Source organism: Chiloscyllium plagiosum, chromosome 31 (assembly GCF_004010195.1).
Source record: "Chiloscyllium plagiosum isolate BGI_BamShark_2017 chromosome 31, ASM401019v2, whole genome shotgun sequence".
Taxonomy (NCBI): domain Eukaryota; kingdom Metazoa; phylum Chordata; class Chondrichthyes; order Orectolobiformes; family Hemiscylliidae; genus Chiloscyllium; species Chiloscyllium plagiosum.
In genome coordinates, this window is record NC_057740.1 from 42,808,754 (window position 1) to 42,821,807 (window position 13,054).

General features: G+C 44.6%; 1 protein-coding gene across 1 annotated transcript in view; it reads left to right on the plus strand.

Moving 5' to 3' along the window:
* The first annotated feature begins 1,631 nt into the window (after positions 1-1,631).
* LOC122565062 (transmembrane 6 superfamily member 2-like) overlaps positions 1,632-13,054 on the plus strand; it is a 12,479-nt gene continuing 1,056 nt past the window's right edge. Inside the window, exons 1-8 of the mRNA XM_043720692.1 lie at positions 1,632-1,723; positions 3,159-3,262; positions 4,231-4,328; positions 6,339-6,442; positions 6,672-6,754; positions 8,138-8,277; positions 8,802-8,903; positions 12,220-12,312. Of these exons, the coding sequence (XP_043576627.1) occupies positions 1,632-1,723; positions 3,159-3,262; positions 4,231-4,328; positions 6,339-6,442; positions 6,672-6,754; positions 8,138-8,277; positions 8,802-8,903; positions 12,220-12,312 (816 nt within the window). The remainder of the gene's footprint in view (positions 1,724-3,158; positions 3,263-4,230; positions 4,329-6,338; positions 6,443-6,671; positions 6,755-8,137; positions 8,278-8,801; positions 8,904-12,219; positions 12,313-13,054) is intronic.

The following is a 13,054-nucleotide window of genomic DNA, read 5'->3' on the forward strand; positions in this document are numbered from 1 at the left end:
TTCCTTTTCTGTTAAAAATCTATCAGATTTGTCATAACATTCAATGAAGTAGCCTCAACTGCTTCACTGGGGTGTACAAAGTTAAAAATCACAGCACACCAGGTCATAGTCCAACAGGTTTAATCGGAAGCACTAGCTTTTGGAGCGCTGCTCCTTCATCAGGTGGTCATCACCTTCCAATTAAACCTGTTGGACTATAACCTGGTGTTGTGTGATTTTTAACTTTGTGGACCCCAGTCCAACACCGGCATCTCCAAATCTTCACTGGGCAGGAAATTCCACAGATTCACATTCCTTTGGGGGAAGAGGTTCCTCTTCAGCTCAGCCCTAACTCTGCTTCCCTTTATTTTGAGGCTATGCCCCTAGCTTTAGTTTCACCTGACCTCCCTGCTTCTATCTTACCTACTCCCTTCATAATTTTATATGTTTCGATAAGATCCCCCCTCCATACTTCTAAATTCCAAAAGTATTTTAGGTACAGTCTACTCGATCTCTTCTCATAAGTCAACCGTCTCAACTCTAGAATTAATCAGTGAACCTCCTGCATCCCCTCCAGTGCCAGTACATCATTTCTCAAGTAACTTTACACTTATCCGCATTGTATTCTAACTGCCATATTCTTGCCCACTCACACAGCTTGTCCAAATCCCCTGAAGTCTCTTTGCATCCTCTTCACGACTCTCATTCACATCTAGATTTGCTGAAAATGTTCACTACCCCAAAAGTAAGACAGTCCTCTGCCAGAAGGAATCTGTAGTCAAACCCCCTTTTCAACACACCCTGAGTGGTGCCCTAATGCACAATGTGTTCCCGAGATGTTTGTGTTTGTGTTCCCTTTGTTGGCTGCTATGTTCCCGCTTAATGCTGGGATCCTCGTGGATGTAGTGTTCTCTGGGAGTCCGTGTGGGGGTTGGGTGCTGTGCTTCATTGGAAATGGGTGCAAGGTGCTACTTTGTTTCCTGTGAATGGGTATGGGGTTGGGTGCTATGTTCCCTGAGAGTGGGTGTGAGGCTCGGTGCTGTGTTCCTTGGGAGTGGGTGTGGGGCTGGGTGCTGTATTCCCTGGGAGTGGGCGTGGGTCTGGGTGCTGCGTTCCCTGGGAGTGGGTGTGCGGCTGGGTGCTGTGTTCCCTGGGTCTGGGTGTGGGGCTCGGTGCTGTGTTCCCTGGGAATAGGTGTGGGGCTCGGTGCTGTGTTCCCTGGGTCTGGATATGGGGCTGGGTGCTGTGTTCCCTGTGAGTGGGTGTGGGGCTCGGTGCTGTGTACCCTGTGAGTGGGTGTGGGGCTCGGTGCTGTGTTCCCTGTGAGTGGGTGTGGGGTTGGGTGCTATGTTCCCTGGGAGTGGGTGTGGGACTCGGTGCTGTGTTCCCTGGGATTGGGTGTGGGGTTGGGTGCTGTGTTCCCTGGGTCTGGGTGTGGGGTTGTATTATGTTTTCTTTGGGTTGGGAGTGGTTGTTCCTCCTATCGTGTTGTTCCGGGTTGCTGGGACTCTCTCCCATTCTCCCTCCCTCTCCCTCCCTCTCTGTCTTTCTCTGTGTTAATAATCCGTGACCCTTCCCTGCCCTGGGTCGGAATGTTTCTCTAACTAACCGCAGAGCGACAGCGGGGTCCGGCTCGCAGTTCCAGCTCCGGGATGCGCGTGTCCGCCGGTGTTGCAGCCTTCCTGCTATCCCTGACCGCGATCCCGGTCTCCTTCCTGCTCAACGGCCTGTCGGCCATGGACAGGTGAGAGAGCTCCCAGCTCCCGGTCTGCACCCCTCTGGCCTAAACCACTAAGCCCCCTCAGCCCTGTACCCCAATGAGGGGCAGGGGTCCCCGTAACCCAGAGAGGGGCAGCCCCTTCAGGAGGAGTTTAGAACATAAAATAGTGTAAAAGCCTCTTTGTGCTGAGTTGTGCTCGAAGCTTTAGAATTCTGATCTGGATGAGATCCTACTGCAATGAGCTGATGTAGGCAGTTACAGAGTCTGTGGGAGCCCACTGTTTGATATCACTCTGGTGAATCTAACAGATTTCAGGCATGGGAAACTCAAAGAAAATACTTTTGTCAAAAAAATTGATCTGTTAGTTGAGAAAGCAAAGAGAATGATATCGCATGAGCATTTAGAAATGGGCTGCTATTTCCGTACATTGCCATGTTCAGACAGTTGGAGAAAGTGAGGGCTGCAGATGCTGGAGTGTAGAGGGAGGAAGAGAGCTTCTTCAAGGAAGGCATCCTTGTAAGAGGATTCGCAGTAGGTTAAAATCTTCAAGGAGAAAGTGAGGGCTCCTGTTCCTTGGATGCTGCCTGACCTGCTGCGCTTTTCCAGCAACACATGTTCAGTCAGTTCTGTTGATCAGCAGGATCTGGATCAGTGGTGCTGGAGTTCCAGTACCACTGATCCAGAATCTGGTTTCCAGCATCTGCAGTCATTGTTTTTACCTCTATTGATCAGCAGGTTCTGCAAGGTCACTCTCGAATCTTGCACTCTGAGATCAGGCTTGGTTTGGAACCTTGAGCTCAGCTTTGGTGCTTCTCCTCATTGAGCTGCCTGTGGATTAACCCCAGCCGGGACTGAGACTAGCACTGGCCTCAGTCTGAAACTAATATATGTATAAAAAAATGACGTTTTGTTTGTAATCTGGAGTTACAGTTTAAAGTGCAAGTATGAATCCAGATTGATGAGTTTTAGTTCTCTGTATTTGTATCTTTTGCTCGTTGTCACTGTCATTTGGGTCGTTTACATAAACAGGCATTTGGCCTAAATCCAGGCTGGTGTTTCTGCTCCACAGAAGCCTCCTTCCATCCTTCCTTATCTCGTCCTTCCTCCAGTCCTTCTATTCCTTTTTCCATCATGTTTTTATTTCACTTCCTCTTAAACAGATCAATATCATTCACCTCACTCACTCCCTACGGAAGTATGTTCCACATTCTCCCCACTCTCTGTGTAAACCGCTCCCTCATGAATTCCCAATTGGATTTGTTAGTGATTGTGTTATGGTCCCTTGTTTTCATCTTGCCCACCATTAAAACATCTTCTCTACACTATCCTATCAAACCTATTCATGATTTTAAAGACCTTCATTAAGACAATCATCGGTCCGTCCAGTGTTTCCCAATAATTACTGCCCTCTCCTCAGGACCTTCTGTCACTAATTCTTTTCTCCCTGTTCCTTCTAAAGTCCCATGACAGTGTTTTATGCTGGTGTTGGAGTCCTCCTTGGCCTGTTGTTGGTGTTGTACCTGCTCGTCATCGGAAGAACCCCCACAGACCCCCTGTTCTATGGTAAGTGATAGGGCATTGACTCAATCAGCTTTAGTAAGTGCAGAGCTTCATGGGGCTTTCAAATCCATCACTCTGGTTTCTGAAGGGGCATCACGAGCTGCAAGGTCAGATCTGGAACAATTGCTTGATTCCAAACTTGAACCAGTGAAATCAACAATGAAACATGGAATTTAAACTGGGGTCGCTGAACCAGTGAACATAGAAAAATGTTAAGTAATATATTATTCCCATTGAGTAATAGATATAGGGATTAGTGAGTGTAATGGTGCCACTGTTCCATGGTCATCGATTTCATGTTGATGTTGGGGAAGGGGTGAGCGGTGAGTAGGAGAAACCTGTCAGGAAGGGGTGGTTAAATAAGAGTGGCATGAGAAACAAGCAGAGTGGAGCATCAGTGATGTGACACAGAGGACCATGATGGGGGCAGTCCAGAGAAGGATACTAGGATGATCCCCAATATGGAGGGAACATCTTATGAGCAAAGGTTTAACAGGTTAGGAGTCTATTGCTTGGAATTTGGAAGAATGAAAGGTGATCCCGTTGAAACATATTGGATTCTTAAGGGGCTTGACAGGGTGAATGCTGAGAGGATGTTTCACCTCAGGAGAGAGATTAGGAGCAGAGGGTATAGTCTCAGAATAAAGAGGTGCCATTTAAGACTGAGATGAGGAGGAATTTCTTCTCTCAGAAGGTTGAGTGTCTTTGGAACTCCTTGCTGCAGAGAGCTGTCAGGGTGGAGTCCTTGTGTAGATTTAAGGCTGAAAGAGAGAGATTCTTGGTCGGCCAGAAATCAAGGATTATTGGGAAAGAGCAGGAAAGTGATTGTGAGTAATGTTGGATCAGTCATGATTCCATTGAATGGCAGAGCAGGCTTGAGGGGCTGAATGGCCTACTGCTGTTCCTATTTCTTGTTGTCTTTTGGAATCAGGTAACAGGGAGAATTGAATAACCCTTATCTCTTATTGCAGCTTTCAGTGTGTTCTCCTTTACAAGTGTCATCGATTTAATTATCTCCCTGGAACAGGATGGCTACATCAGAGGCTTCATGGGATTCTACTTGAAGGAAGTAGGTTCAAAATTGCACTGCTGATGGTGGGAAGAATTTCCCTGTGTTCTCTCGAACTGCACCTGAGATCTGTCCATTTCTTTGGTGGTTTCACCATCTCCCATGAACTCCTGTGCATAATATAGACCTCACTATTCTCTTGAGATTTGCAACTATAATCTACCTTAACACCAGTGCAGTACTGCTGGGGGTGCCATCTTTCAGATGAAATCAGTCGGGGTGGCACGGTGGCACAATGGTTAGCACTGCTGCCTCACAGTGCTAAGGTCCCAGGTTCAATTCCAGCTTCGGGGGACTGTCTGTGTGGAGTTTGCACATTCTCCCTGTGTCTGCATGTGCTTCCTGATATACAGGTTGAGTGAATTGGCCATGTTAAATTGCCCATAGTATTAGGTGCATTAGTCAGAGGGAAATGGGTCTGGGTGGGTTACTCTTCAGAGGATCCGTGTGGACTGGTTGGGCCGAAGGGCCTGTTTCCACACTGAAGGGAATCTAATCTAATCTAAAAATGTTAAACTGTCTGACCTCACATGGAACTAACAGGGACCACAGGCAATCTTTAAAGAGTATGGGAGTTCTGGGCCAACATCTACACCTCTAACAGCATCAGTAAAACTGATCATTTGGTCATTACTGTTTATGGAACATTGCTGTATACAAATTGGCCACTGTTTTACTCATATTGTAACAGTGGACTTGCTGGGCTCAACAGCCTCTTTCCATGTTATAATGACCCTATCCCATTGACTCGTATGCTCTGCTTAAAGACAGCACAGTTATCCATTGTCTGTTGAACACACTGAGCTGTTTTCTTGGCTGGTTTTATCAATGGTGTTTACCATAGCCTTCCACTATCAGAGGCAGGGTGAGGAGGCATGTCCTGAATGCCAGAATGACAAACAAACCAGCAGGTTAGCATTATTCCAAATCATGCACTAACCATCTATTCAACTGAGCCAACCTGTCCCCTGTGACACCATCTACATTTCATAAAAGCTATCAAACAGGTAGAGATGTCCTGTGGCTTTGAAAGGCAGAGAAAAGCAATTTCCTCTTTTACTGTCCTTGATCCTTGTGATTTCAGCTCCTCACCACAAAACAAGCCTCTGCAGACTTCCTTGGGTACTGCAGCCTGACTTGATGAGAAGGTTATACCGAAAGGTCGATTTTCCTGCTCCTCGGATGCTGCCTGATCTGCTGTGCTTTTCCAGCACCACTCTAATCTAAACTCTTGATGAGAAGGTTTCCCTAACCCTGTTTAATGGGGGGAGAGTGAGAGGGGGCAACTGACTGTTTGACCCTGCAGAGCTGGGTATAAGGTTACTGATTAGTGACAGGGAATATGAAACTCAGCTGACCTCCTCTTCCCAAAGTTGAGCCCTCATTTCCCTTCAGCCACTCAGTGGAGATGGGGTGAGGTGCTACCTGGCTCTCTGCCATTTGAACGGTGTGTTTGCTGAGTGGCTATCCCCATGAGCCAGAGTTGAGAATGTGTTCTTATGGCATTCCATTGTTTCATCAGTTTTGTTGAACAAGTTTGTGCCCCAGTGGAGGTGCTGGTGATTTCACTGGAGGTTCAGGCTAATGCTCTGGGGACACAGGTTCAAATCCAAACATACCACCTGCTTGTATTTAATTCAATTAATAAAACAAAAACTCTTAAAAATCCAGAATTGAAATTTAACCTCAGTGACGGTGACAATGAAGCCATCATCAATTATGTGTAAACCAGCTGGTCCTTTAGGGAAAGAAATTTCCTGTCCTTACCAGGTCTGGTCTAGATGTAACTTCAGACCTACAGCAATGGTAGAGTCTTGACCGCCCTTTGAAATGGCTGAGCAAGCCAAGGAGCACTGAGAGTAGGATAACAAATGCTGGACTTGCCAATAATGTCCACATCCCATGAAAAGATCTGGCAGTGCAGTTGTACTCATAGTAATGATGGGAGTGTAGAGATGGTGGTTGGAATGGGGCTCAATAGTTGGGACTGATGCTCTGCTCCTTTGGCAGGGGGAGCCGTATCTTCGCAGTGCCTATGGAATACTGATCTGTTACTGGGATGGAACAGTCCATTACGCCCTCTACTTGCTGATGATAACAGCCATCTCATTGAGGTAAGGCATCAAGCAGTAGCTCATATTGACTGATCCTACATGAAGCACTTGCATTCGATTGTGGGCACCAAATGCCTAAAAAGAGGTACTGACCTTGGGGAGGGGGCAGCTCAGACTCCTCAGCAGATTGCCCAAAGCTAAACTGATGGAATAACTGGACTTGTACTAAAATGGAAGTAGTGAGGATATAAGTCTCACATAATCACTAAAGCCTGTGATCTCCCCACAGCTGGAGTTACCGCTGTGTTGGCCTCTATTGGCTGGGCTCCATTCTCATGAGTCTCGTGATCCTTCTAGTTGGAACCGTCTTAGGTGAGTGACTGGGCCTGACTGAGGTTGTTCCCAGTAAACTGTTACACTGAACTGGAAGGAGGATAATGCTACATGAGATAATGGAACAATCATAATGACATTTTGCATATATATAACATTCTGAACAAAATACAATGCCATAAGATGCCTTACGGAGGCCCACTTTATGGAGTAAGGCTTAACATGGAGCTACATAGGAATATGTTGTGGTTCTGTTCGCCGAGCTGGAAGTTTTTGTTGCAAACGTTTTGTCCCCTGGCTAGGCGACATCATCAGTGTTTGAGAGCCTCCTGCGAAGCGCTTCTTTGATGTTTCCTCCGGTGTTTATAGTGGTCTGTCCCTGCCGCTTCCGGTTGTCAGTTTCAGCTGTCCGCTGTAGTGGTTGGTATATTGGGTCCAGGTCGATGTGTTTGTTGATGGAGTTTGTGGATGAATGCCATGCCTCTAGGAATTCCCTGGCTGTTCTCTGTCTGGCTTGCCCTATGATAGTAGTGTTGTCCCAGTTGAATTCATGTTGCTTGTTGTCTGCGTGTGTGGCTACTAAGGATAGCTGGTCGTGTCGTTTCGTGGCTAGTTGATGTTCATGTATGCGGATTGTTAGCTGTCTTCCTGTTTGTCCTATATAGTGTTTTGTGCAGTCCTTGCATGGTATTTTGTACAATGGACCCAATATACCAACCACTACAGCGGACAGCTGAAACTGACAACCGGAAGCGGCAGGGACAGGCCACTATAAACACCGGAGGAAACATCAAAGAAGCGCTTCGCAGGAGGCTCTCAAGCACTGATGATGTCGCCTAGCCAGGGGACGAAACGTTTGCAACAAAAACTTCCAGCTCGGCGAACAGAACCACAACAACGAGCACCCGAGCTACAAATCTTCGCACAAACTTTGAACATAGGAATATATTACAACAGATAGAAAATCTCAGTCGAAAAGATAGATTTTTTAAGAGCTTCTTAAAGGAAAGGCAAAAGATAGAGATATATGATAATCTTCATCCTGAAAGGCATATTCCTATCAGAAATTACTAACTGAAACAAAGTAGGTGGAGCTTTACTCAGTAGCTAACCCCGTGCTGTACTTGTCCTGGGAGTGTTTGATGGGGACAGTGTAGAGGGAGCTTTACTCTGTATCTAACCCTGTACTGTCCCTGTCCTGGGAGTGTTTGATGAGGATAGTGTAGAGGAAGCTTTACTCTATCTAACTCCATGCTCTCCATGTCCTGGTGTTTTGTTCACAAAGTGGATTATAATAGTGGAAATCTCCATGTAACATCATGTTGCACTATATATTTCATCGATAAAACATTAGACAATGATTTATAAAAAGATCAAATGTGAAGATTTAGTGTTTTCCTATATCTCGACTGCTAATTTTAGTTTCAATTCATGAAGGTAAATATGGAACTGAAATCCGTCCTGCTTTCCTGCTGAATATTCCGTATATGTTGATCCCAATTTGGGCTGGGAAGAAAATCTATGGGATTCCCAGAGCATTGCCAAAGGCGACAGCAGATCAGGTAAGAAGCACTTGCAATAACCTGGACATAACTTAGTGGTCATTGCTGTGACAGTTAATAACGCCCGATTTACAGAGAAATAGCTTTACTCTGTATCTAATCCTGAGCTGTCTCTATCCTGGGAGTGTTTGAGGTGGACAGTATAGAAGGAGCTTTACTTTCTGTTTAAAAGAGTAAAGTGATTTTTACTCTGTATCTAATCCTGTGCTGTACTTCTTCCGGGAGTGATCAATGGAGACAGCGTAGAGAAAGCTTTATTTTGTATACTATCAAAATTATAATATATTGAAAATCCATAATAATAAACTATTAATGAGGATTTGTAGCTTATTATTTGCCAGGGTTATAGTTTAATTATTAATTTAATTATTATTTGATTATTAGGTACATATCAGTTCATCCTTTCTGGCCATTGATGATCAGGTTTTCTGTTTGTTGTGGTCTAATATAAATGATTGGTTATTGATCAGTTGTTAATCTGAACTGCTTGGTTCTGTCCGACTGTGCGTCTGCCATTCCCACAGGTTGCCACAGAACAGGGAAAGTGGTTGTATCGGAGGCCTCTCGATGTCTGCTTTGTAATATATCTGCTGTTTGCTGCTGCTTACACAGTCTTCCGGGGCTTTGTAAGTATTGACCATTGACAGCTCAGGGAGTGGATATGTTTGGCTGATTTGATGGACACTGTTTAATTCACCCCTTTACAGCTCACCTTCTCATTACTATTGCAATCTCCCATAGAGCTATCTCACGTTTTCAGCTTCTCAGGAAGTGTCCTCAAAGGCAATGAACACTTTGGCCATCCAGCTCTTCACTTGGCCAATTCTCACCCTCACATCCATTCAAAGGATGGTGGATCCGAGTCCCATTAAGGTTACTTGAGAATAATTTGTAAACTAGTGAATCCAGATTAGTATGAGAGAATGCCACAATGTCAGAGGGTCAGTGCTGAGGTAGTGCTGCACTGTCAGAGGGTCAGTGCTGAGGGAGTGCCGCATTGTCGGAGGGTTAGTGCTGAGGGTGCGCCGCACTGTCGGAGGGTCAGTGCTGGGGATGCGCTGAACTGTCAGAGGGTCAATACTGAGTGAGTGCTGCACTGTCTGAGGTATCATCATTTTGGATGCAAAATTCAGCCAAAGCACGTCTACTCCTCCTGGTAGATCTTAAAAGTTTTATGATCTTATTGGGGAAAGAATAGGTGCTGAATCTCCTTGTGCCTCCATTACACTGTTCTCTGAACCACTAGCAGCAAAGAATGATGAATCTGACCTGATGTTGTGAGAAGATGTTATAATTTTCTTTAAGACTAGCTCGATGCATTGTTCTGTGATCTCATTTATTTTCCAATGAAATACTTACCTTGGCTTTGACAATGATAGTTTTAAAAAGCCAATCAGATTCACTGCTAGTGCACTGAGAGTGACTTCAGCTGTCAGCCTCAGTCAGGGAAAGCTTCTCTTCCTCGTCTCTCTCCAATGCCTATTCCTGGGAAATGAATTTTGGTGAACGTGCAGCAGATTTGCCATTCTCACTTTCCAGGCTGCCATGTGGAAAATTATTGCTCAAACAAGTGGGAGCATCAGCAAGGAAGGGAAAAATTGGGATCTTGGAGTGGGATTCAGGGGTGTGTGGTTGATTTTTTTAAATCCACCTTTGATGGGATGTGGGATTCACTGGCAAAGCAAGCTCCTGTTATCCATTGCTCATTGCCCCTTGAGCTGAGTAGGTCTCCAGGCTATTTCAGAGAGTCATTAAGTGTTAACCACATTACTCTAACCTTACAGACATGTGTAGGCCAGATCAGGCCAGGATAGTAGATTTCCTTCATTAAGGGACATTAGTGAACCAGGTGGGTTATTATGACAATCGATGACAGTTTTGCCGTCACCGTCACTGAGATTATCTTTACATTCCAGATTATTTAATTGAATTTAAATCCCACCAGCTGCTGTGATGAGATTTACACCCATGTTCCCACAGCATTAGCCCAAACATCCGAATTGTTAAAAACAGAATTTATTTTGTGCTTCTTGAAGTAATTATCCTTTTGTTAAAGTGTGATCCAGCTGATGCTACTACTGGACAAGTCACATTCCACAAAGAAGTCTGACTTGATGAATCATCTTTTTAAACTAATTTAATGCAGTAGTCTTTCACTGAAATATAAACGCCACAATGTGGCAGATTTGGTTTTAACAATAAAACAGAACTTTATTATATAAAAGATAGTAAAATAGTATAAAATAAATCAAATAATTTACATGTAACACAGTTTAAAAGATATTCAAACACACAGCAAAACAAAATCCCATTTACCCTTTAACACCATCACTTTACAATTAATTTCTCAAAAAGAAGAGATGTTTTTTCCCTGCACAACCTGTAAGCTTGACCTAACTTGTTTTTTCCTCCTCATTTCCTGTCCTGTGAGCTATGAAATCTTTTTTTTCCTCTCACACAACTGATATCCTTACACTAAGGTAACTTATTGCTAGAAAGCTATAGAACAGAGAGATTGGGGAGTCCTCGTGTATGAATCATAAAAAGCGAGCATCCAAGTTCAGTGGGTAATATGGAAGACAAGTGGAGCGTTGGTCTTTATTTTGGAGGGAATGGAGAACAAAAGTAGGGAAGTTTTGCTAAAGTCAGAATACAGCTGGACCACAGTGAACAGTTCTGGTCTCCCTCTTTAAGGAAAGATAAGGGGTCGCCCATTTAAGGATGATGCATTTCTTCTCTCTGAAGATAGTGAATCTGTAGAATTCTTTACTACAAGAGGGCAGTCGAGGCTGAGACAGACAGTTTTGGTAAACAGGAAGGGGGGGACTCAAGGTTTTTTTTTAGATTAGATTAGATTTCCTACAGTGTGGAAACAGGCCCTTTGGCCCAACAAGTCCACACCGACCCGCGGAAGAGTAACCCACTCAGACCCATTTCCCTCTGACTAAAGCACCTAACACTTTGGACAATTTAGCGTGGCCAATTCACCTGATCTGAACATCTTTGGACTGTGGGAGGAAACCAGAGCACCTGGAGGAAACCCACACAGACACGGGGAGAATGTGCAAACTCCACACAGACAGTCGCCTGAGACTGGAATCAAACCTGGGACCCTGGTGCTGTGAGGCTGCAGTGCTAACCACTGAGCCACTGTGCTGCCCTAAATGGTTATGGAGAGAAGGCGGGAAAATGGAGTTTAGGACTGTCAGAACAGCCATGACCTCATTGAATGATGGAGAGGACTGAATGGACTGAATGGACTGAATGGCTACTTCTGGTTCTACGTCTTCTGGTCTCAACTGCTCCAAACAAACTCCTTTTACTCGAAGAAATTACTCATACATCTGATTTCAACTGACCAAACGCTTTCCCATCCCTGGGGTTTCTAAAACCAATCCTTGATTGTTCTAATCCCGAAAGCAATGTGTTTCAATTGTTTCCCTCTCCTATTGTGAAACCCCACGACACAAACAAATGTCCATTAACACTTCAGGAAACCGGATGTCATCTGCTGTGTGATGCATGCTGGGTTAAATTTATGGCTGTCCAAAGACTGACCTAGTTAAATACCAAACCCCTTCACAAAAAAAATCCATTTGCCACTAGTTTGACATCCAAATTCTGAATAAAAATGATATTTATATAAACCATATGCCTTCCATCACAATATTACACATTAGTTATTTCACCCCATTTTCTGACAAATTGCAGAAACTGTTTTAATCATAAATGATCATGGGACACTGACAGATTCAGATAATACTAGTGTTATGCCCCATGTGATATGTCATTCTATTGCAAGCAGCAGAGAACAATATTGGGCAGAATGAAAAACCTGCCTCACGGGTGTTCCCAGGAGTGAGTCAAATTCAAGCTCCCCCACCACGCGAGTATGTTGAGTGCATTCAGGACTTGGTTGTGATCTGTAATTGTCTGACCTAGATTGCCCTCGAGTGTCCCTTTGATACCTGTGTAAGGTATGCATATGATCAGGAGCCCTACCTGTTGGACCCAGTGATGTATCCCAAGATCCAGGTAAGTGGCTACAGGGTAGAATGAACATGGGATGTGGGGGAAGTCTGAATGGGTGGTAGAGTCTTTAACTGAGTGGACTTGATAGTATAAAAATGCTACGATTATAACATTTCTTCTCTAATGTTTAAATACCTCCATGGCCTCACCCCTCCTAAACTTTAGCCCCATGGTTAGCAAGGTCTTCATGAGCTTCCCTGATTTTACCCACCTCTACTGCTGGTGCCTTGCCTTTTCCTGTCTGGGACCCTAATTCCCTCCTTAAACCTCTCCCATTTCTCCTTTATCTCCCCTTTGAAGACACTCATTAAAACCTCTGAGGCTTTTGGTCAGCTGTCCTAGTAACTCCTTATGTGACTCAATGGTGAACTTTGGTTGAGTTATAGTCCAACAGGTTTATTTGGAAGTATGAGCTTTTGGAGCACTACTCCTTTGTGATTTTTAACTTTGTTCACCCTAGTCTAACACCGGCACCTTCACATCAGAGCTTTGGTAATCCCTCCTGTGAAGTGCCTCAGGATATTTTCTTACATTAAAAATGTTATATAAATGCTATTTGTAGTTGTATACCTGCTCCTATGTGCTTACTGTCCATTTGACACTTCCACCATTTGCTGAAAATGTGTTGCCGGAAAAGCACAGCAGGTCAGGCAGCATCCAAGGAGCAGGAGAATCGACGTTTCAGGCATGAGCTCTTCTTCAGCCCTTCCTAAAGAAGGGCTCATACCCGAAACGTCGATTCTCC